The 25391-nt window shown below is 46.6% G+C and overlaps 2 protein-coding genes across 5 annotated transcripts in view; both read right to left on the bottom strand.

Moving 5' to 3' along the window:
* Window positions 1-760: 760 nt before the first annotated feature.
* On the bottom strand, window positions 761-2294 carry DMRTA2 (DMRT like family A2; the record flags this gene model as incomplete). Its single annotated transcript, XM_083868058.1, has 2 exons — window positions 761-1641; window positions 1799-2294. The coding sequence occupies 2 exons, from the start codon at window positions 2292-2294 to the stop codon at window positions 761-763; spliced, it is 1377 nt and encodes a 458-aa protein (XP_083724184.1).
* Window positions 2295-16990: 14696 nt separating this feature from the next.
* Window positions 16991-25391, bottom strand: part of FAF1 (Fas associated factor 1) — a 148461-nt gene continuing 140060 nt past the window's right edge. For all 4 annotated transcript variants that reach the window (XM_083867859.1, XM_083867862.1, XM_083867860.1 and 1 more), the window contains exon 19: window positions 16991-17714. In XM_083867859.1, coding sequence (XP_083723985.1) covers window positions 17631-17714 — 84 coding nt within the window. In that variant the 3' untranslated portion in view covers window positions 16991-17630. The remainder of the gene's footprint in view (window positions 17715-25391) is intronic.

Below are 25391 nucleotides of genomic sequence, written 5' to 3'. Positions count from 1 at the left end.
CACTTGCCATTCATAAGACCGACTTTTTCTTCTTTTTTTTTTAATAGAAAATAACATTTATTTCTATGAAATGGAAACACAGAATTACCTGTTAGAAACAGCAAGAAGTTTGCTACATCGGAACAAGAAAGCAATTTTCTTGCAGATCACAAATGAAGGAGGCTTATTAAACCATCATACACCATTGGCGCCGGGGTCCTACGGACAATTACAAATATATCTACTTTCCAAATGTTATATACAGACCATAACGTTTCTGGGGGCAGGGGGGGAGGGAAGGAAAAGGTTTTCAATTTGACAATGTTTCATCTATATGCCTGGTAAGTATTACAATGCGCTGCCTAACCTTTAGCTTAACGTTAATATCAAGTTCACCTACGAGTTACATTAATAACTTAGAATTTTCCATTTTATAACATTATACACTTGCTAGTATACATATATATATATATGTATGTGTGTGGGGAAAGAGCATTGTGTGTGTGTGTGAGTGTGTGTGAGTGTGTGTGTGTGTGAGTGTGAGTGTGCACACCCCACCACGCACTGAGGATATATCCATGCCTATGGCCATAAGCAACAAAGAGTGACTCATGTCTGGACAATGAAAAGTGCACCTGTATCACCTTAACACACCTACAGCCTGTCCACGCCGGGCTCTGCACCCAAACCCACCGTCTGTGGGGGGCAGAGAGGAATCCCCCCGCGCCCATCCACCCGTGCCTACCTAGCTACCTCTACACAGACCAGCTTTGGGGAGCCGCTATTGCTTCTCGGGGGTGTTGTTGACCATGGGCCCGTAGAGCCCTCCGGAGTACACCTGCTCCTTGTGCACGGCCGAGCGCTCCCGCATCAGGTCGCTGAAGGCGTAGTCCACGGGCGGCCGGAACCCCAGCGTGGGCATCAGCCCGGCCGTGGAGTAGGGGGTCATGAAGGCCAGTCCCCGGCTGTGCGCGGAGTAGGCGAGGCGCAGGGGGTTCAGTCCCAGGTGTGTGCCCAGGGGGTAGGCGCCGGCCTCGGCCCCGAAGTGCGTGGCGTTGGGCTGCAGCGGGGAGAAGGCGGAGCGGCTGCCCAGCGTGCCGATGGCCGGGGCCATGGCGCCCGCGATCAGGGGCCGGTGATGGGCGGCGGCGGCGGCGGCGGGGGTGGGCGGCAGGCCCTGCAAGGCGCCGTCCCGGGCCCAGCCCTCCTCGGGGCCCTTCTCCGGGCCGCGGTTGTTGAGGATCTGCTCGATGGCCTGTACCACGTCCCCGCCGCAGCCCTGCAGCACCAGCTCCAGCACGCTGCGCTTGTGCGCCGGGAAGACGCGCGTCAGGATGTCGATGGGAGTCCGCTGGCGGCCGCCGCCCGACGGCGACGGGTCCTGCTCGTCCTTGTCCGCCTCCGAGCCCGAGTCCGAGCCCAGCGGGCTGATGGAGCCCGGGCTCTCCTCCCCCTCCTTCGGGCCCTTGGAGACGGGAGAGCTCAGGAAGGACTCGCCGTCCCCGTTCTCCGAGCCCGAGCCGTGGCGAGCGTCTGGGGAGGAGGTGCCGGGCACGGACTCGCCGTCGGGGGAGAGCGGCTTTCCGCCCGCCTGCTGCGGGGTGACGGCGCGGCCGGGCAGCAGCGTCTTGGGAAACAGCTCGAACTTCTGCATCTTGGACTCTGCGGGGCGGGGAGGGGGCAGAAGGAAGAGAGACCGTCACTGCGGAGCGCCCCGGCCGTGGCGGGGCCACCCGCCCGCAGCTCCGCGCCCCGCGCATCCCCCGCCGCCTCTCCGCGCCCTTTCCCCCATCCCCGCGGGCTCGCAGCGCGGCCTTACCTGAGGCTCCGGCGCCTCCCTCGCCGCCCCCTCCGCCGGCGCAGACGGAGCCGAACACCTCGTAGGCGGGCCGGGGCGGGATGATGCCGTTGGCGGCCGCCAGCGCCAGCCCCTCGGCCGTGCCGTAGAGCAGCTGCAGCTCCCGGGCCTCGTTCTCCTCCTGCGCCTGCTGCCGGCGCAGCGCCACCTGAGCGGCCATGACGCGCTGGCGCTCGGCGATCAGGGTGCACTTGGCGCACATGCAGTCCTTCCAGCGGCAGTACCGCTTGTGGCCCTTCAGCGCCGACACCACGCCGTGGTTGCGGCACCGGGCGCACTTGGGGGTCCGCGGGTACTTCTCGGCCGCCCGCAGCAGCAGCGGCGGCGCCCGCAGCAAACTCCCGGCCACGCTCACGGGCAGAGTGGCCGCCGCCGCCGCCGCCGCCGCCGCCACCGAGCTGGGGGGCACCGGGGGGGGCGCGGCGGGCACGCTGGGCAGCTCCGAGCGCAGCTCCATCCCGGCCAGCCCGCCCCGAGAGAGCGGCCCCCCCTCCCCGGCCTCCCCCAAAGCGGCGCGGGGCGGGGGAGCCCCGGGCAAGGAGAGGCTCCCGGCGCCTTCAAGCGCAATCACGGGCGGGGGGCGCGCAGGGCAGCCCCCGGGGCGGGCATGCAAACCCCGCTCGCCTCGCTCCGCGCCCCCGTCCCCTCGCACCGGCACACGGCTCCGGAGCGGGGTCCAAGTGAGGAGGGGCCCGTCGGGGGCCCTGCCGCGCCCTCCTCCCCTCCGCGCCCGGAAAGCCGAGCTAACGCAAGAAAATCCAAGAAAACTTAGATCGCTCTCGCTTCCTCGCTCTCCGTGCGCGTCTGGCGGGGCAGCACCAAGTCCATCGCGCCAGGCTCAAAGCCGGGCTCTCCCGTCCGCGCCGGCGGGGCCGCCGCTCCCCCAGAGCGCCCCGGCACAACCCGAGCCGCTCCCTAAACTCCGCTCCCCCGTCCCCCTTAGAAAACTGCGGCCACAGACTAGCAGCGTCCCTTCAAAGAGCAATCCGGCACCTTCACGACAGGATCCCCTCACCACGAGCAGCAGAGGCTAAAATCCAACAGAGAATAGCAAAAAAAAAAAAAAAAAAAAAAATTAAAATTTTCAAAATTCGCAGCCGGGCGGTCGGGGCCGGGCAGGGCAGGGCAGGGCCGGGCAGGAGCCCCGCGGGGCCGTGGCGGAGCGGAGATGCAGAGCGGAGCAGAGCGGAGCAGAGCAGAGTGGAGCAGAGCGCTGCCCGCCCCGCCGCGCCGCCACTCGCGCTATTGTTGCGGCCCGCGTTGCCATTAGGCAACATTGGACAACAATGTGGCGCCTGCCATTGGCCAGGGCCCGCGGGCGCCGCGCTGATTGGCCGCCCCGCGCTCCGCCGCGGCCGCACGAGCGCCAGCGCCGCGCCCGGGATGGGATGGGATGGGATGGGATGGGATGGGATGGGATGGGATGGGATGGGATGGGATGGGATGGGATGGGATGGGATGGGATGGGAGCGACCGGGGGCACCGCGGGGACGGGGACAGTGGCGTGGGCGTGGGTGTGCCCGAGAGCAACACTGCCCGCTGCCTGCCCCGCCACCTGGGAGTTGGGCTCTCTTGTCCTTTTTTTTTTTTTTTTTTTTTTTTTTTTTAATTCGTTGGAAACGGTACTTGCCGACCGTTTGATTTTTTTTTTTTTTTCTGGGTGTTACTTGTCAAAAGGGGAGGGGGGAATATGCTGTGGAAGGTGACAATTCAATTTCTGATCTCTCCCCTCCCCTTGGAGATTTTGTTTTATGATTGTACGTAACGATTCCTTCCTTCCTTCCTTCCTTCCTTCCTTCCTTCCTTCCTTCCTTCCTTCCTTCCTTCCTTCCTTCCTTCCTTCCTTCCTTCCTTCCTTCCTTCCTTTCTTCCTTCCCTTTTTCCCTCCTTCCCTCCTTCCCTCTTTCCCTCTTTCCCTCTTCTCTTTCTCTCTCCCTTCTCTCTCCCCCTTCTCTCCCTCTCTCCACACCACAGGTGAATGTCTAAGTGCTGCCACAGCAGGAGAAGCCCGAGGTGAGTATGATTTTCCATCCTTTCGCTGCGTTTTATCCTGGGGGTGCCCGGCCCACCCTTCTCTCCCCAGAAAGTAAAGTTCGCTCTTTCCCCCTCCCGCCAGCTGTTTGTGTGACTCCGTGTTCAACAGGCGCCTTCCCCACGGGGACAATAAACCCGAGGGGCTGATTTTTGGGGAGGAGGAGGAGGCTGCCGGGCTGGTAACTGTTTATTAACCCCGGAGCTTTTGTTTTAGCATCAGCCACCGAGTTTGACGTCACCTTGGCTGGCAGCGGGAGGAGGCAGCGCTTCGGTGGGAAATGACCCCGTCTCCTCTCCCCGGGGCTCTTCCCTCTCCTTCCCACGAGGGATCTCCATCCTCCTCGCCACTTCCTAAAGTTTTTTATTTCACGAGTCCGTAAGTCCTTGCCCGTAACGGGAACCGATCGTGGGGGCCTCGTCCCGCCGCTGCAGCATCTCCACCTGTTCCCGGTGCCCTCCCGGGTGTCCCGGGCGCGGTGCGGCTCCGGGCCGGGATGGGGGAAAGGGGGAAAAGCCCCGGCTCTGCTGGAAGAGCCCCGGCCCTGCCGCCGCTTCCCCCGCCCCGCTGATGCTGCGGTAACTCTTCCCCTTGTCACCCTCCTCCCGTGGTTGCGAAAAGCGCAATTGTAGAGACCTCTGATTTTCAATATTTTTATTACACTTACATCCATCTTCCTCCTTTTTTTTTTTTTTTTTTTGTTTTGTTTTGTTTTGTTTTGTTTTGTTTTTGGTTTTGTTTCTGTTTTTGTTACGAAACGAGCCCTTTCCCACCCGATTTTCTGCGGGTGCAGCTGCCGCCCCGCTCCTCGTGATTTAGGTGTTATAACACCTTTATTTAATACAGCAGCCAAGTCAAAATATCCGATTTAATTTTATTCACAACCACTAATTTTATTCTCCGGGGAGTCTTGCTCTAACCATCTGATTTAATTGGGAATTCGTAGAACTCGATCAGACCTAATAAGAAACGTTTAAAGTGTTGCTTTATGTTGGTTTAACATGGAGAAAATTATCTCCCTTTTTCCTGGCAGTTTTGTTTGGGGTTGCGATGGGGGGTTTTTTTCTACAAATACCTTCCCTTTCTCCCCCCGAGGCATCCCTCAACCAACAACACCCAGGACGGGTTACGCTGATTTCCCCAATTCTCTTGTCGTTCAGCTCTGACTTCACTTAAAGGGCTGGGTTATCCTTTCCGGTTTTGGGCGGTTTAAAACTATCTATTTTGGAAATAACCATGGGGAAAAACAAACCAAACTAACTAAACAAAAAAAAAAAAAAAAAAAAAACAAAAAAAAAAAAAAAAAAAAAAAAAAAAAAAAAAAAAAAAAAAAAACCACCCAAGAGTGTGTCAATAATGAGGCAGTGAAAGGCGGCGGTTTCTGTTGGGAGCCCCAGGCTTTCGGTGCCATTGCAAAGGGCGGTGTTGAAGTTGGAGCACACAACGTGCAGCATCCCTATCCCTCTATCCCAAGGCTGTTCCCGTGGGCTCCCGCAGCACGGCCCCGCTCACTGCGATAGACAGAGCTGGGCTGCAGTGTCCCAGAGCTGGGCACCGAAACCCCAGTGTCTGTCCGTCCAAAGCCAGCAGAGGACACCCCCTCGTCCAAAACACTTCCCCATGTGCTGCTTTTAAATGTTCGTATCAACCCGACATCGTCACAGTAGGGGTTCATTAAATAAAAACTTAAAATTGCGAGGATATGTAACGCATCTCCGGGATTCACCAAGTTCTGAGGACATTTGTTCAAATCTCCCCCAATTCCAGGGGCTCTTGGCGGTTTCCCCGTCCCGCTCCCGTCCGGCCGCCCCCAGGACAGCCCCGGCAGGGGACGGGAGGGGACGGGGCTGGAGGGGACGGGGCTGGAGGGGACGGGGATGGAGGGGACGGGGATGGAGGAGATGGGGATGGAGGGGACGGGGATGGAGGAGATGGGGCGGGACGAGAAGCCGCCGCTCCCGGGAAGCGCCGCGAGTGTCGCTCCCGACCCGGAGCCGAGCGAGGCCTCTTTGACTCGGCACCTGCTCCGGGTTCAGGGAGAGACTCTGCTTTTCCACTTTCCAGGAGAGAAGTGGCTGGAGGAGCCGCTTCCAGCCGGGACCAAACTATTGCTGTGCTGCTCTTCTCCTGCGAGACACGTTTAGAAAAGGAGAGCCCGGGATCTCACCTCTCACCGGTTTGATATTTTTAACAATAATAATTTCTCCCCTCTCTGTATTTTTCACGGAAAACTTCCACTGTGAACCCAGACAGCGCGCACAGATTTATTCAAAGCAAGCAGCCCGGGCTGTGAGCTGGCCTGGAGCAGAGAGAGGCGGCCAGGACCCGCCGTGGGCTCTCTGAGCTCTGGCCCGGCCTGCCCAGCCCTGTGTGTGAGTATGAACCGGAGCCTGCGGGGAGGTGGATGCTGCTCTCCCCCCCATCCCCACCCCTCCCTTTTTCCTCCCTTCTCTCCTACTGCAATTCATTTCTGTTTGACGAGGCACAATAAAATCTTCTTGTACATCCCCTGCTCCCGTGTCTTTCTGGGGGAGGGATGTTTGTTTTAGGCACGCACAGAGCAGCCGCTGCCCGGGCGGGACACGGAAAGAGAAATTCATTTCTCCAAACCCGCTGAAATGCGACTTTAAAGCCCCCGAGATTGGTCTCGCCCCCAGCTTGGCTCTGGGAGCAACTCCCGGCGTCAAAACGCGAGGGGAGCTCAGGTTTGGACCCGGCTCCTCTTTTTTCCTCCCCGCAGGCTCTGCCCGGGCTGGCTCCGGGGGTCTGGGGCGGCTCCAGGGAGCGGGGCAGGTCCTTCCCTTCCCTTCCCTTCCCTTCCCTTCCCTTCCCTTCCCTTCCCTTCCCTTCCCTTCCCTTCCCTTCCCTTCCCTTCCCTTCCCTTCCCTTCCCTTCCCTTCCCTTCCCTTCCCTTCCCTTCCCTTCCCTTCCCTTCCCTTCCCTTCCCTTCCCTTCCCTTCCCTTCCCTTCCCTTCCCTTCCCTTCCCTTCCCTTCCCCGGGGCCCCACCGGGGCTAAAGGAGCCCTCCAGACTATTCTGACACTACTCGGTTCCAGGGCTGAGCAGGACGCCGCGTTTCTTTACGCGGTGCCCGGTCACTGCTCAGTTTTCCCGCTGCGCGTTTGGCTCTGGCAGCGTCCAGAAACAGCGCTCAGGGCTGGGTCAGCTCGCTAAAACACCACAGGCGTTTAATACATTTATCCTGAACTCGCCCAGATTTTCTCCGGTGTTTGTTTCTCTCCTCGCACCCCTTGAATTCACCTGAAGGATTCCCTGCTCCGGTGGCCGGGTTTGACAGGGCTGCAGCAGCGGTTCCCCCAATTGCAGCGGTAAAATCTTAATTAAAAAGCGGCCGGCTATTGGCTGCCGTGCGGGGGAAGGGACACGCACGCCCGCAGGAAACATCCCAGAGAAATATAGTTCTTGATTAGTGTATTTTCATCTCGTTCTTAGCGGAAAGACAGTTTGTAAGTACCTGCTAATGTTAGTGCTCTTTAAGGTTTCAATTGTTCTAGGGGGTTTGCCATTGACTTTTTCATTATTTACCTACTGAATCAAAGTAAGCAAATGCCATCTGTTTCCCTGCTGCTATCATCTTCACTTTTAATTATCCGCCCAGCCGCCTAATAGAGATGATATTAAACTAAATCTTTTTGACATTAAAAGTAATTATCCCCAAACCAATATTACAAGAATGAAAATTACCACCACCACTACCCCCCTTTCAAGAAAAAGGCACATTCCTCCTAGTCCAGGCAGCCTGGAGCGAGGGAAGGGAGACGGAATTCCCGTTAGCCCGGACTTCTCAAGCATTTGAAACATTATTAACTCGATTTCCCGGCTCCCAGTGGGGGAGGAAAAAAACGACAAGGGAGAAAGATTTGTGGAAGAAAATAAGGGAAATTCGGGGCTCCTCTCGGCACGGGGGGATCCCACCCCGGGGCTGGGGCTGCCTGAGCCCCCGGGGACCCGCCGGGTGCCCAATCCCGGATTTTGGGGACAGCAAATCCCAAAGATGTGACACAGACACGGCCCTGCGAGGGCTTTGCACCCTCCAGCGGCACCGACGGTCACTGGGGGACAGTGGGATGTGCTGGAGGGGCACGGCGGGCCCTCTGACAGAGGGATGGCTGAATTTCCTCCGCAGAGTCATCTCCTTCACTCTCAGACTTCTCCCTCCGCCATTTCTCCTCCGAGTCGCTTTAATACGAGCCGGAGCCGCGTCCCCCCATTTCCTTTAATACGTGCTAAACTGAGCTAATTTTAATTGCATGTTTCAACTTTGCTAATTAAATAGAGTGGTCTAATTAAAAGTGACTAGGGAACAGTTTTAATTCAACCCTCTACTTTTTTAACAATCCATTATGCAACAAAATCCAGGGTAAGCCCTGCCTTAAAAAAAAAAAAAAAAAAAAAAAAAAAAAAAAAAAAAAAAAAAAAAGCTACAGATGATTGAGTTTTTACACCTTTTTACACGCTCACAATGGGGAGACTTGACCCAACATATGTAGCGGTGGGGCTGGGCCCCCCCCGGTTCCCTGGTGGGGCATCACAACCGAGCCGCCTCCGCTGCTGCTGCTGCTGCTGGATGGAGCCGGGGCTGCCCGGGGCCTCCCCGCTGCAAGTGCGGAGACTATTAGCCCGCCAGAGGTTAGAGTAGCACATCCCCGAGACAGCAGAGCCGGGATTTGGGAAAATCGGGCTCTTTACACGCTTCATCTCTTCACCAAGTGCTCATTAGGTTGTTAACCTCTGGTTCGCATGAAAGGGGCATGTGATGAATCCCGTCCCGAACAAATGGGCGCATCCCCCTTCAGGCACTGAACAAAGCCCTTAAAATAACTGCACAAGAAAGCCTTTAGTTGTTACTCTAAAATTTCTTTTCTCTGGGAGCTTGCGCCCATCCACACACACGCACACCGACACACAAGAAGGAGGGAAAAAAGCTCTCGCACGCAAAAAATCCATCCATCCATCGCCCCCCTGTTCCCCGTGTGCTGGAGCTAAAAATCTAAAATCCGTGGTCCGTCCCCAGAGCCTTCGGCGCTGGCCGATGTCCCCCGGGTTTGGCTGAGCCTCGGGCTGGGGCTTCCCAAGTGAGAGGAAGGAAATCTTAATCGCTTTAGCGGGGCGGGCAGGGGAGCAGCCTCTGCCTGCGGAGGGGGAAAGCCACGCGTGCCGGGAGGGGACAGCGCTCGGCGGGGACAGGGACTGTGCGGGGACAGCAGGGGCTGTGCGGGGACGACAGGGGCTGTGCGGGGACAGGGCTGTGCGGGGACAGCAGGGGCTGTGCGGGGACAGGGCTGTGCGGGGACAGCAGGGGCTGTGCGGGGACAGGGGCTGTGCGGGGCTGTGCGGGGACAGGGCTGTGCGGGGACAGCAGGGGCTGTGCGGGGACAGGGGCTGTGCGGGGACAGCAGGGGCTGTGCGGGGACAGGGGCTGTGCGGGGACAGCAGGGGCTGTGCGGGGACAGGGGCTGTGCGGGGACTGTGCGGGGCTGTGCGGGGACAGGGAGGGGCTGTGCGGTTGCCTGTGCCGGCCCCAGCTCTTCTCTCCCCTTTTTCCACACGCCAGCGAATCCACAGCGGAGGAGGGCGCGGGCAGGAGTTTCCCGTTCTCGCCGGGGTGCGCCAGTGTCCCCAGTGTCCCCAGTGTCCCCAGTGCCCCTCTCCGCCCCCGGCCGCGCTCTGCGCTGGGTCCTCTCCTACACCAGCCGGGCTCAGCCCGCGGACCCAGCGCTGCCCGCCCGGGGCTCGCTGCCCACCGAGGACCGGCCAGGGAGCCGCATTCCCACCGCTCGCCTGTGGATTTGGGGCTCTTTAAGACCTTTGCTTTTTCTCTCCTTCCCTCCCTCCTTCTCCCTCTCCCTTTCTATTTCCCAGCCCCTCGGGCACGGATTAAAGTGACAGACAATTTTCCCCTCGCACCTTATTGATGGTTAAACGCGCTCTGAGTTAATGCGCGGGCAGGGGAGGGAGGGCGGGGGGGGTGTCCCGGCAGCGGCTCCATGGAGCGGCCGGGCACGGGCGGTGCCCCATCCCCGCGCAGGTTCCGCGGCCGCGGAGGCTCCGCGGGGACCCGCGTGTGTCGCATCCCTCCGGCAGCGCCCGGAGCGCGCAGGTACCGCGGGGGCGGAGTGACTGGGGAAAGCCCCGCTCGGCTAATTTACCGTAGGGCGCTCCGAGAGGTTCATTAAAAAGGCTCTTGTCAGCCTCCCTAACGATCCGAGAGCTTTTTAATTATATTTTATATTCCCCCTACCCGTCCCCTAACTTCAAACACATGGTAAAAAGGATTTGCTGTTTTGTTTCAGGTAAAACCTAATAATTAAAATTCAGACCCCGTCCCATGCATCTGCTTCGCCTTTGCCAAATGAATTGAAGGGAGAGAGAAAAGCGATTTCATTGAGATCACAGATGGGGTGCAGGTTTTTGGAAGAAATTTGAGAAACACCATTGTCCAGAATCAAAACTCTATGTCTTGCCCCACAAAGGGGGCTGCTTTAAGCCCCTCAACTTCTATGGGGCTTGTTTTTTAAACTTTAAGTGTTCCGCACAATAAGCTGCCACCAAAATGTCACAACCACTCTAATTCCAAGTGTGTCTCGCTGCAAAGGGTGCAGAAAAAAATGAAGGGAGCAAAGGGAAAGGAGTGTAATTAAAAAGGCCGGAGCTCTCTCTCCCCGCTGCCTGCTGGGGAAATGCCCCAGGCCGAGGTGCGGGCCCGCATCTGCCCGGCCCGGCCCCGCACAGCCACCGCTTCCCCCTTTTGGAGCCTAAATCGTTCCCTTAGCCCAAAGCGGAAGATTAATCCTTTTATTTTGATTCACGCTCATGACAGCGCCGGTCGGATTTGCCAGAGGATTCCCCCCGTTTCGGTGTTTATCGCTCCAGGAGCGGAGCGATGCTGACGGGAGGCGATAGATAAACACAATCCCATCGCCGCTTCAGGGACACACCGAGGGCTCTGCGGAGGGGCGGGAGGGCCGCTCCAACAGCGTCATCACAGCCCACGCGCGCTTGGGGCAAAACGCGATTCTTGGATTCTTGTATTCTTGTATTCTTTTTCCGGCTCTCCCGCGGTATTTACGGGGCTCTTACACAAACACAGAGTTATTGATGGAGCACCCGCATCCCCCACGGCACCGCCCAGCCCCGGCCGGTGGCACCGGCCCCGCGGGACCGGCGTGTGGCTCCGTTTGTTTGCTCGGTTGGCTCTTTGCTCGTGGGTTGTTGTTTTGGGTAATTTTTTTCCCCGGGAATTGCCAATTTGTTTTCCTTGCGCGCCCCTCGCCCAGCGCCGGGGAAAGGCGCGGCACCGAGGCTTCTCCCCTCTTTTCATTTCGCTTTAATTGTTTTTTAAAATATTTTTAAACTAATTTTTGGTGGAGGTGTGGGCAGAGCGGGCTGGGGTGCGGAGGGAAGGGGAGGGAAGGAAAGGAGACCCGTTTATGGTTTATTTGGTTTGGTTTCCCCACGTTGGACGATACAGCATCAGCCACACGATGTCTGACTCGCCTTCGCCTAAACCTTGAAATATTTTCAGCAACGGAGTGCTCTCTGTAAATCGCACATTATACTTCTGTTCTAAAAAATACCTCTCCCCTTTTTTTTTTTTTTCTTTACTACATCCACAAAATTATAAATTGTTTTGTTCTTCTGCATCAGCGAGTTTATAGTTGTCATTAAAAAAAATTCCTTCTCCACTCTCACCACAGTTAGGAAATGCTTTCCCTTATGCAATCAGCCTTAATTAATCAGGACACATAAACAGGCAAATAGGCCTAGGCAAAATGAAAAATATTCCTAAATACACATCAGAGTAATTTTTAAGCTCCTAAAATGGCTGTAACAGAATGGGGGTTTTCAAATGACCACAAGTGAGGTCTACCTGGAAATTCAGAAAAGGCAAGATCATGACTGGGATGCTGTAATTACAAGGCATAAAATACTTATGAGTGATAGTAACTCATGCTAATGGAGACTTGTGACAGTAGATTAAATAAAGCATAGAGGCAAATAAAATGATAGAAACTACATTTTTAGGTGAACGAAAACATATTCACTACTTTACAAAATTATAAATTTTTTTTAAATCACCCAAGTAGGACTACCCTTTTAGAAGAAAGCTGCATAAAAACGAAGATAACAAAGCAAAATTAAAGTCACAGGTAAAAGACTAAGATTGTAACCAAAACTTTTTGAAGACGCTACCTTAGATCCTCAGAGTACACATGTATCTGACTTAAAAAGACTACAGAGTGCCTACAAGTAATAGTTGGGCTGTGTGAACCAGCACATTAAAGGATGTAATTGGAAGACAGACTCGAAGTAGGAAACTAGAAAAGAAAACCAGAAAATCCATGGAAATTTAACTTTCAGAAGACACAAATCCTGAATTCAGCAACTGACAGACTGCAAGGAACAACTACCAAAGATACAAAGGATTATTAAAAATATTAGAAAGAGGAAATCTGCCAGAAGATAATTGGACTAATATATTTTTATGGTGCAAAAGACCCCTTTTATTAAAACCAGAAAAAAACTAAGCTAGTAATTTGTAGTTGTGTTTACTACAGTGGAAACATATTTTCTCCAGAAAAAAAAAAAAAAAAAAAAAAAAAAAAAAAAAAAAAAAAAAAAAAAAAAAGTAACATTATCTGAGATTGATAGTTGGAAGCAGAAAACAATTTTCACAGTGAGAGGGTTCCAGCCATGTCCCCAAGAATCTGTGTGGGAACCTGTGTTATTGAAGGTACTCAGACACAACTACCTGGAGAAAGGGATCAGAGCTGAGCTGCTGATATTAATAAATAACACAAATCCATTCAAGTTGAGTGGATCGAAAGGGAACAGTGGTGAACTGTGGAATCCTGTGGAACACTGTCACAACATGGAGCTGGGAAAATAGTAAAGGAAACTCAGTGGTACTAAGTACAAAATAACCATCCTGTTAACCAGTAGCTTTGTAATCACAGAACTAATGAAGCTCTCTTCTATAACCAGCAGTTGAGTGACATTTTAATTGAATTATATTAAGGCTGCAGTGTGACTTCGGTCTTTATTACACATAAAAGAATCCACAGAGGAAAGCCCTGGCTAAGGAGTGGATTCTCTGTTATCCAAAGAAACATTAAAACCCTTTGAAACTTTCAGGGTGCTTGGGTCTGGAGTGACTCCCAAGAGCTGGATCTGGACGGAGCCTTGCCTTCACTGCACACACTCAAGGGATCTTTAATCTGCCTTATTACTTCCTGAATTCTGGGCTGGTGACTTTGACAAGATTTAAGGAAATTTCTGACAGCGAAACCTTTATGGCATTTAATTTGCTAGGTGAAAAAACAACAACAAAAAAAAGTATGTAAAATGCAAAGGTAATAAAATATTTAAAAAATAAGATATTAAAAAAAAATATTTCAAGGAGCCTGATCGATTTCATCCCACATAAATCAGCAGTGCTGTCAGAGGGAGCAGCCTGGCCTTCCTCTTCCTCTCATCTTCACTGACTCCTATCAGTGAGCTGCAACAGCCTCAAAACTGCTCCAGGAAAAAAAATGGTCACTTTTTAATTAGTTTGCCCGGTTCCAGTGCAAGGTGGGGACAGAGATGGCTCTGCTGGCAGAAGTATACATCCATATCAGACTAAATTGAGCATAAAACTGCCTGGATCCTGACACGTTTAGTGCTAAATTTGATATTCCTCCACCTTTGTCATCTGTGGGGGAAATAGTTTCACGTAGAGAACAGTGTCTCATGCTGTGTACAGTGATTTCTACTTTCTTTCATGATGCATCCAGAAAAAATATAATTAAGGCTACTGTGCTTGCCTTCTCTTTTATACAAACAGAATAGTAAAACTAAACTCAGGTGCAGAATGAATATCCAGTTTCCACTCTCAGCTCTTTTGTTTAAAAAGACCAATGGCTGCAATGAACATCCACTGTCAAGGGCTGGATTGGCTCACCCCAGGCAAACACCCAGCTGCCAGCCCAAAGACTGATTTGCACCCTCCCTCTTAAAGGAATTCTGTATTTTGGCAGTCAAACAGCTTTGCTAGTGGGCAGCACACACATTAAAAGTAGCTGTGCTATGGTGGTGTTGAAGCAGATCAGGGAATGTCCAGCACAGGGACTTGTTTTTCCTCAGGCCCTCACAATACTGGAAAAACCAAAGGGTGAGTTACGCCTCCTCTGGAGGAGGCCACCATCACTGTTTCCAAATAAAAATGTATCCTCTGATTCATCAAATGGTGGTGGAATCTTGGTGCTCCCCTTGGTGCCTGGCCTGAGTGCTCAGGACACTCAGGAGCAGGGCAGCAGAGGGGGAAGCCTTTGCCCCAGGGGGAAAGGCACACACAAGACATCTCCATCTTTAGCACTTCTGACTGACTTCTCCAAGCAGGTTCTGCTTCTGCCTGGTAGTGACTCTTACACGTGTTTTGTGCTTGCTGTGGAAGCTGTTTTAAGGCACTGAAATCTTCTCATGCATTGTTTAGGGAGCCTGGACAAGGGGCCAGGATAATGAAGCACTTTAGTTCTGTGACTTTGGGATATTGTGATTTGATTTTTCCCCACATATGGAAGAGTGAAATCATATAACTGTTTAGTAAAAATATTGCTGCAATTGAAAATTTATTTTAAGTTTCTAATGTCACCCAGTAGGTACAGTTTATGAAAGCCAAAGTCCTCTTCTGCTACATTAAAAAGAATAGACAAACCCCCCAACGCAGCTCCATTAGAAACATCCTCAGTGCTCCCACTGTGTGCAAAGAGCAGAGAGCAAACACTCGTGTTCTGCATGGTCTCTAATACTGATTTCAAACACCACAGTCAACAGGCAGAAAGTTTCTCCCAGAGCCAGAGCGTGCCCCACCTTCACCCCACGAGTGCCGAAGCTGACGCATCACACGGGATTCCTTTCAGCAACAGTAATTCCTTAAGACTCAAAACTAATGCATTAATCACCTTAATGGTAAATCCATTAATGTGAAGAACCTGAAGATAAAAAGGCAGAAGCAGGGATGTGCTCTGTAGCAATGGTGTTACAGTTCTAAGGTAACACTGAATTACAAAATTCGGATGGCTGGAGGATTATCCATCCCAGCAGAGCGTGTGAAGTGAATACCAGGAGAGCAGAAAATGATGGCATAGAATATTAATATTTCTACACAGGGATTTGTTTATGTTGATGGTGTGATTCAGAAAGGTGACTCGACATGGTTGCTTCTTGAAATCAGGCCCAAAGTATTTAAGGACCAAAATCATTAATGTTTTATTTAAAGAGCGATACACTTGTTTATGTCGTGGCAGAATGATCCCTGTATACTGATCTCAGAAACTTTATATCAGAGGGCAGCAATGCCACCACTTTGAACACTTCCAGTTAATTATCACTAGAACATTTTGATAATGACAGTGTATTTTGCAATATAAACAAAATGAGGGGAAAAAATAATAGAGTTTAGGGAAAAAAAAAAGGCCAAACAACCTTGGGAGCACTGACTTCAACAAGTTCAACAAATATTCAAGCCACATTTAATAACTTTATAAAACTAGTATCAAAGTAAAGAATATATAGTCAAAATACAGAAATCAAGTTGAGTGAGAGAAAACAGCCTGATGGGATCAAACAGAAGTTAAACAGAACAGATTAATATAAACAAGTTAGCTGAAAGGTCGCTTTGCTTTGTGTAGCACTATTTCAGCAACTCCTTTCCTCAACAGCCAGCTTAGAAGGAAGAAAAAAAAAAAAGATATGCATAATTTAAAATCCTGCTGCATGTTTTACTGTGATTGTTTGTAGAAACAGCATCACCCCAATTTGCAACCCATGTTAATTTCTTATTTAATAAACGCAGTGGATTTTTTTTTTTTTTGTAAGAAAACCAAAGTTCAGAATGAAGCGTCTGCATTCAGCTTTCCATTACACATTTATCACTCTGTTGGCTAGGAATTCTTTTATTTGTGAACTGCAAATTATTAGGATTTGCTTACACTTCTAAATCTTTTTTTTTCTTTTTTTTTTGTCATAGGTACTTTACTTCTAAAAGTGTCTGGTGTAGCACTCACTAATTACAGAATTATAAAAGGTAGAATAAGGCTTTGCCCACTCAGAAATTCTCATTTTTTGGTAAAGGTAACAATATATCAGCATCACTAACATCTTAATAATAGGCATACGTTTAATTTTATATCACCATTCTTCCAAAGGAAAAAAGAAAGACTAAAAGATGTGTGCAACTGGTTTTAGCTTAGTATAAAATTTTCAAATCAGAACTCATTCAGCTACAATAAACACTATGAATTACGTATAAACATAGATGGAAAATAATGTGCCAGGCTTCTTTAAATGAAAAAAAAAAAAATTAGTTTAGCAGATGACAATCCTGTAGTGCTGTTGTGCACTATCCTGCAAGCCCAGAGATAAAACAAAAACAAAAACAAAAAAAGAAAAAAAGGGAAGGGGAAAAGAAGGGCAAAAAAAAAATAAAGAAGAAAGAAAATAAAAGAAAAAACCCCAAACAAACCAGTTTTGACGCAGGTTTGGCATCAACTGCACATTATGGTCTTAGCCTCAGTACGTTCACTCTATGGTTGAGAAATTTAAAGTACCAGATTTTTCCACGTCAGGTAGCAGGTAGCTGGTGCATACATTTCAGACAAGAGAACTACGGTTTCTTTAATTTGAGATGGGATCAAGAATGTATTGTTAAAATGTCCAAAGTGTGCAACAATAAGGCAGATTTCTTATTACACCACCCCTCAAAATACCCATTGTTTGATGAACCAAACAAGGTGCTTTAAACCAGCAGAGTAATAGGAGACAAGCAAGTGCCAGAATGAAGAAAAACTGCTAAAATGGGAACTGCCCTTTCTTTCACAAGGACAAATAAAGAACTTTTGTATCTGGTATTTGAAAGGTTTTTAACAGCTGATATTCAATATCAGCTGATTCCTGAAGTGTTGGCAAGATACCAGGTCTCTGGTACTGGCCATGTCTAATGTTATTTAAATATTCACATCATGCAATAAGCAGTTTCACACTGCAACGTAATGGAAAATACTTCCTAAACTGAATTGGAACTGAGACCCAAAGCAGAACCAGTAAATAAATATCTCGCATATATGTCAAACTATATTCTCCAAACAAAACCTTACATCTTATCAAAGAAGTCAGAAAGTACTAACAAAAATTATATGCTTTCTACTATAATACTGTTAAATTTCCATGGCTGAGAATGTCCCATTAATTTTTTTCTGCCTTTTTAAATTAGTTGACAAAGTAGAAATTCAAACACAGAAATAAAATGCATATATATGAGAGCACTGGCTCAGTGAGATATCAAATATACAGCATTCTAGTGTCAAAAGTACAGGCAGAAATGTCCAAGATTTCTTGGTGAAAAAGGGGCATTTGAGGAGTAAAAATTCTACTTAACAATCACTCTACTTAACAATTTTAACAGTGCATTAATTATAACAAAAGCTGGATGATAAGTGAGCAACAGAATCATAATGTTCAGTGTTCGTAGCAGAACTTTATGCTCTGCTCATTTTAATGAGGTTGGAAACATATACTCATATGTGAAACTTTAAGTAGCTATGTTTGTTTTTTTCAATTTTTCAGGATTCTTGCAAGAGGCAAACTTATGACATGGAATTGAGCTGGGTGTCAGTACAAGGTGGTGCTCAGAGAAGTCTTCCTCTCGATGCTGTGCCTCTGGCTTATCAAAGGATGATTAGTCCTACAATCTTGTTTGATCTATTCTTTTGCCTCTAGGAAAAGGGTTTCTTGAGGATACAGTTTTACCTCCAGTAATGATTTATTTGGATCCAGCTGGGTCACCTGTAAATACACGAACACAAAGATATGTGTAAGTAGACTTTTGAATTGCTTATCCTCACAGTGCAGACTTTCATTAGGAAGATTTTTGAGTCCCTCCATCAGTGATTACTGAAGTAGTGAGCATTATTTTCCAGGATGCAAATTAAGAAATATATATTGTGTTTTCTGTTGTTGCTATAAGTATTATTTTGTAATAACAATGAACAGAATAATAAAAAACTCAGAATCCCTGACATTAATTCCAAGGTCTGGTTCTCTACCATAAACTAATGCATGAATCTGTTTTTGTCAAAGGTAAGAACTTTTGGAAGATTTACTAGAACACGAGTTTAGATGAAAAATAAAATTGCACTCCTAGATAATCATCCCAAAATTTCAGTCAAACTGATGGTGCAAGCAGCATGGCCAACCCAACAGGATCTCCCCATTGAAAAGGGAAACTTTATTTTCCTGCTCCCTTTCTTGCTCCAAGTCATGTGGTGCAACACCAGCTTTCACTCACTTCAGTGCTTTCCAGACACCTCAGTCATCCCAGGCTGGGAGAAAACTGTGTGGTTATTACACAATATATTTAATTATATAGACAAATTAATGACAACAAGTGTCCCAGTGTCCTTCTGACATTGAAGTTTACAAGCCAAGCCAATGTTATGACATCCTTCAGAATACTGCAAAGCTTCATGTAGAAAGATGAAGCATTTTCTGAAATATTTCAGTTCCATTTTTAAACTTATTTTCCCTAGTAATTCTGTTTTTGTTTATTTTGCTGTGTGAGCACAGCATTTATCAGAAGTCTGCTTGTGAATAATACATTATTAGTCATATGCCATAGGTATAAATGTAGATGCATGCCAATAAACATTTTTTCCAAAGTTAAATTTGTTTCATCTATGATCACAGCATGCCACTGCTTTCTAAAAATGTTTTTTGAAAACATTAAGGGTATAGCACATGAAATGCTATGAATTAATAAAAAATGCCCATGTAATTTTCTTAAAAGCCTAATTTACTAATCCTGCTACTATTAACAAAAATAGTATTGCTTCTCATTCTCTCCCAACTACATCAGGCAAACTTGAAATATATTTGCATTTCTATTGTCTTTTTGAATAATTAAGGAAAAATTATTCTTTAAACAAACATTCAAGGCTTATCACTCCCTAAGACCATCAAAATCAGTGTAATTTCATCTGACTGCAGCAGAATTTTTTCTTTAAAATGACATAATTAAAAAACCAAACCAAACCCAAAAAATCAAACAGATGCATTATTTTTATTCTCAAGGCAGGAATGTATTTTCTTAAACTTCATGTACTGTGGTGAGCTACTGTTAAATGTCTGAAGAGAAAAATAATTTACAAAAACCAGACTCAATTTTAGATTCCTATTATCTACAGTCCAATTATGCATTCCTGCACAGATGCTGCCTGAATTATTGAAAGGTTATTATCTACGAAAGCAAACCTGTTATGTAAAAAACAGCCAAAGTAGTGCATTTAAGTTTGTGATTACAGAAGTATGCTAATTAAGTATCTTGTAGCATTTTTAAATGTTTTGGTATTCTGCTACAGTCTGTTACTGAACAGGGAGTGAGGTAAAGAGGGGTCTGTGCAATTCACAGCTTCTGAGGACACCTGAGAGAAGCAATTTTCTTTCTTTTCAGTACAAGCCTGTATTAATTTAGACATCTCTTTTTCAAATCCTGCAACCATTTTATTGGGGTTTTTAATTAGATTTTTTTCCCCCCCAAGAAAAGGCAGGAAAGTCATAACATGTCTCTTTTACACTTGGAAACAAAATCTCAGAAGTATGCCTGGGCACTGAACACAACCTTGCAGGCTGTAACCATATGGAAATGTGTTATTCACTTCAGCCTAATTTGAGATCCATGTCCTAGTCTAAGGTTTGCAAACTTCAATTGCCTTAAATAACAACAACACATGATGTTCCTTCCTCAGTGAGAAGGGTCCTGGGAGCCTTCTGGAGTACCTGCAGCACAAGGACTGTGCAGCTTTTTCACCATAATTTCAGTGTGCTGCTTAATTCACTGAGGGACAGCAGAGTTTGCAAATGTTTACACCATTACCCAATTAACTAACAATATGGCTCCTACATCTGTCAACAAACAAAGCTGTTGTTGCTTTGTTTTAGCTCCTTGGCATTTTCTGTTCATATGGATCGCCATTGTACTTAATTATCACACCACAACCCTTCTGCAGCTTCTACTTTGTTATTTGTGGCTTGTAAATATGTTGTTTACTACGAAGAAAAGAAGCCTTATTAGTGAGCATAACTCCTAACTAAAGAAATGGTTTCTCTTGTAAATACATGAAGGATAAGTCCTAAGATGCATTTTAACTTACAGTATTTTAAAAAAGAATTAAAAACCAAAGAATAATCTATAACAGAGATCAAAGCAAAGAGCTGTAGCCTGCAAAAGGTGTGTTCAGTGTAGTGTTCTACTGAATCTCATTCACTTACATTTATGTGCATTACTTCACAATGAAAACTACAGAATGCCTTTAGATGTGTGTCTGTGTGCCTTGCTTCATTACCATCATTATAAATTCTGGAGCCCACTCCAGATCTGACCTCCTTTGGCTCTGATGCCATTGCATGATGCTCTTTCCAAAAAGGACCTGCATATGATAAAAGTTACACTGTCCCCAAGCCCTACACCTTTATTAGCTGAAGATTTATTCTATGTTGTTAGCAATTACACAGAAAGTCATTGAAGTACCCTTATATATTGAATCTGATTTCATCTGTTCCACCTGTGGCAGAATGAACTCTTTCTTGACTAAGTTGCAAAATTTAGCATTAGTTAAAGACCTTAGTAAATGTTAAAGGCACATTTTTATCTGTATCTTCAAGTCCTACAATAACTTTCTACCAGTCATAAGCACACACTCAAGCAGTCACCTCATGCATCACTCTGTGCAACTAGCTGAATGTATTTTTCAAATCTTTTGTGGGTTTGCTAATGCCTAATACTTTATATTATAATGGAACATGAACTAAAACCCCTTGAAAAGAGATTGTAAAGCGTTCCAAGCTTATCCAGTGAGGAGGGTGGCAGAGGAGGGACTCAGTGTCCAGAAGCTGAGAGTATAACACAAGTGACAGCAAAATTACTGACATTCAAGCTCACAGAACCCTGTACAATACTATGCAGGTGCATTCAGGGCTGTCCCAAAGCCCTGAACACAGAGAGTGCCCCAGGAGATTTTATCTTCAGGCAAATGACTTTCTGTGCAAACCTTAACACTCCCCTCCCTTCAGGGAAGACTCTTTTGGGTGACACGGCCAGAGGTGCTACAGGACTTTATTTCTGCCAGTGTCAGATCTTGCCATTGAGCTGCTGCCACTGAAATAGGTGTAAGCTGATAAACAAAACTTTTATTCCAACTGTGGATTCAGTTTTATGGGACCTTAGGTTTTGGTGCACTGGAGCTATGGCTTCATCTTTTAAAGAGCTCTGTTACACAATCAGTGTTGGTTTGGTGCCAGGGAGGTCATCATTTAAATAAGTATTTGTTTAAGTGAATTCTGTGGTGATTATTCCAACTAAGCACTAGTTAGTTGAAGTACTTCCATGCTACTTAGAAGTTCAAATTATTTATGACTCTGCAAGGCACAAGGTAGTGATGTTAATTCTTATACTTGTCCTGTAAGAATGTAGTAGCTACTTACACTTCATTCTGAATAAAATTAATTGAGTTTTTAGATAAACCAAACTTGAAAACTAATGCTAAATTAAACAACATTTTTAATACATTTTTAGAGCAAAGTCTTATTACTTCCAGAATAACATCAGAGTTATTTCTGTCTTCACCTTTGCTGCCCTATCTGTTCTATTACACACTCACATCCTGAGCAGCTGTACTTTTACCACTTACAAGGTGTGGTTCCTTACCCTCCCTAACTCTGCGGGGAAAAGATAAATACCAAAAAAAAAAAATAATGGCTTAATGCCCAGGAAGGTAATTTAAAAATAAAGAATCAAATACACAATTATTATGACACTTACACAAGCAGTAAATATCACACCCTTCACCTTTCTCTCCACCCTAGGACAAGGATCTGATTCCCGAGTAGCACAGCCTCTATACCACTTACACACGCATGAATACATTTAATGAATCTAACGGACAAAGAGTTCCTTTACTCTCTTTCCTAATCCTCCTAAAGTATAAATGCAATAGAAATTACTTAAAGGCACACCTGGTAAAGTACCAGATCTGTTTAAAAAACTATATTTTCAGAGTGACATACAAACAAATACAGTGAATCCTTTCTACCTATTGAAGTATCTCTGGGTTACACAGATAATATGCTCAACTTGAGCAACAAACAAAAGTAGAGTTACTTTATAGAAATATATGCAATTAGATTGGGCTTAGTTGAATAAACTTGGAGATAATTTACATCTGAATTGAAGAAAGCCGTCACAAACAAGGAAAAATATGTCATAGTAAAAGACTTGTAGCCTCGATCCAAATACAAAGCTTTGATCCAATACATCACACTGACTATCTTATTTCTCTGAAGAGGTTTTCTCCAAACGTATTTTAGATTAAGCACATTTAAAAATACATTTACGGAGCAAAGTAGCAGCTGTTGATAAAACAGCAAATTATGATGCTGTATCCTCTACTTTGAGCACGCTTCCCATTTTTCCCTTGGAAAGCTGTGCAGTGCTCCGAGATGCAGCTGACCTTGATGTAGAGTCTAAGTTTTCATTGCCTTAACATAATTTGTATTTAAAAAAAAATTATTGTTGCATAGATTTTAATCAGTGAAGGCCGGCTAGCCTCTCTTGCACTACTCAACTTACTTGACAGCAAATTAAGACAGGAACTGTGTTCTCCTCTGTTTTCTAAAACACTAAACGTAATGATAGGGTGGTGCAAATAACATGGATAAACCCAAACTCAGTATTGCTATATTTGTATAGTGGTATCTGGACTATCTGGGACTGTTTAAAAGTTCTAAATAAAAATCTGATTTTTCAGCTGGAATAAATACCTCATATTTGCAAAACAAAGCTTAAAAACCTCACAAAAGCAAATCTTTTTTTTTGGTCAAAACTAAATAAAGCCCCAATGTTAATGAGTTTTTTAAAAATACCAGATTTTTACCCAAATCCTGTAGCTTTTTAACAGTGAGTAATGAAAAAAATACATAACTGTAGTTTATCTACTTTCCAACAAAAGGCCTTAGGAAGGGCTGTATACACCTGGGTAGCTCTTGAGGCAGTTCTGTGCCTCTTTTTAGCCAAGGACCAGAAATTTTATTTAGTGATCAGTACTTGCCCAACATATGGCCAAAATACATCCAGCTACCAACATCACTGAACATTAGTTTTACATTTCTTTCCAAGAGTAAGCTCACTTTCAAAAATCACTACAAAAAGGCTGCATCTCCCTCTAGCCTTTCAAACAGCTCATTTTCAATGACAACCAGTCCGCTCTTTCATTTTGGCAGAAGTGCAAACACTAAAGTATTTCAATTAAGAAAAGCCTCTCTGAGTAATGTGACTTTTATTGTTGTGGTGCTAATGGTGCTGAAGTATTACACAAGTTGCCTTGAGAGCAAGAAGATGGAGTTGGAGTCAGTGGGAGTCACACACAGGTCCTGACCTGGACATTGATGGTCCCACAGTGGCAACAACTCCAAGACTGGAGGACTTCAGGCTTTGAGGAAGAGCGAGGTGGTGTAAAGCCCTCCTCAGATTTCCTGCCTTCCTTCTTTCTGGTTTGAAATCTTTGATTTATTTAGGAATTCTTTATGCAGTTTCTCAGAGAAAGAAAAACTGACAGAAAACTCTGGATCTTGTCTTGCACAAAGGACCTGCAGGAAGAGGAGCACCACTACCTTCTCCTTCACGTTATTTACCTTCATTTTTCTTGTTGAAGGGAGAAAGCTTAAGTTCTGGCATTTACAGATGAGAGCATTTGTATGTTAAGCATCCTTTCTGCTGTGCCAGGGAGCAAAACAGCCCATTACTTGTGGGCACTGCTGCCTGTGTGCTTATAGTGAACTAACAATAATTCACGTATTTAATTTTTTAAAAATCTGGTAGCTACACAGAAAAACGATGACATCTCCAAAAATACTGCAGCTTTCACTCTGAAGATCGATGGAGAGCTGAAAGGAAGCAAACAGCCATATCCTCTGGAAGTTTGAAAACATACAAATACATTCAGTGCTCCAAATGAACTGTAAGAACTTTGCTTTGCATACATCACAGAGGGGAATGGATGGGAACACAGTCACTCACAGGAGAACTACCCAGGATTGGATTTATGTGAGCTTAATTATAATTGCATGAAAAAACAATCCAAAAGGATTTTTATCACTAGTTCAAAGGATTAAGATGTTCGGATATCACAATGATATCTACAGTATAACATTGTGATTGGTAGATAGGTAAATGGAATAAAGAGAGTGCCTAGGACTGCTTTGGTGATTTAGTCTGATGCATTACTTAGGCAATTACCAAAACAGCAGGAGATCATTAAATTTTCTGGTAACCAGACACACCAGTCTTAGTATCATACTAGTACAAAGGCTCTCTATTGGTATTTTATCATTTCATTTTCTTCCTACATGGGTCAAAAAAAGTCCACAAAATGGATATTAAGCACGAATTCTGGAGAAAAAGTAAGAAATATCTTCGCCCCAGTTTATGCTGAATAATGTCATATACAAGAGCAAAGCTCTACAGCTTAACTAAGGCATCTTCCTGCGAACAATAACGCGCCTCCCCTGAAATAAATGTTTTGTAAAATGGGGCAGCGCTGAATAAAAGAGCACTTTGGGTGCGAGGGATGTGCACTGAAGGGCTGTTGGGTGGAATATATTAATCCCATGGTTGGCATTAGTCACTGGGCTAACTAATGAGGATGATTCACGGAGAGCTCGCGCTCCACATTGCGCATTCAGCGCCGGGTGAATGCTTGCTTACTCTAGCGAGCCCCGAGTAAAAGAGCTCATCTGAAATGCACACCTATTTCCTGAAACTGGTTAAACATTCCCGGTATTCAAATAGAGTTGCTGTGAGAGATCAGAAACTATATTGATCTACAGAATGCAATTCTACTTCTTTTCTTACAGCTGTGAGATGAGATCTCCTTTCAGTGACTTGATACACGAAGGGCTTTAATCCTTTGCTTTGGATCAGTTACTTATGTAAAGATACTGGGTTTGAAAAAAAACACAAGTCTACCTTTCCTGGAAGAAAACATTGTGAAAAATCTTTCTGTAATATTTACAGAATTTTTTACTACCTGTATGGAAATTACATTTCCACAAAAGTAAACATCACGTTTCAAGGAGCAAAATATACTCGATGTTACCTCAGATGCTGTCACCAACTTCACCAGAGCAAGAATGTCACCTACTCCCTTTTATAGGTGCTGACCAAAAGACTGTGACACTGTTTTTTGTGAGCAACAAACTTGTTAAAAGCAGGAAAATCTGGGAGCTACAAATGTTTCGGTGTCCTTTCCTCTTGCACTCCAGGTTAGTTTTTCCAATCCCTCCACTGTTACAAGTTGTCAGGAAGAACAGTCAAAAATCAGCCTTCAAAAGAGGCATGGGAATATGCCAGTCTGGAATGGCCAATTTGCTTAGGCAACTTCTCAGTGTCTTAACTAAACCAAACCTAACTGC

Source organism: Zosterops lateralis (assembly GCF_965231275.1).
Source record: "Zosterops lateralis genome assembly, chromosome: 9".
NCBI lineage: Eukaryota > Metazoa > Chordata > Aves > Passeriformes > Zosteropidae > Zosterops > Zosterops lateralis.
Note: the sequence above shows the minus strand (reverse complement) of the source record. Positions and strands in the feature narration are given on the sequence as shown.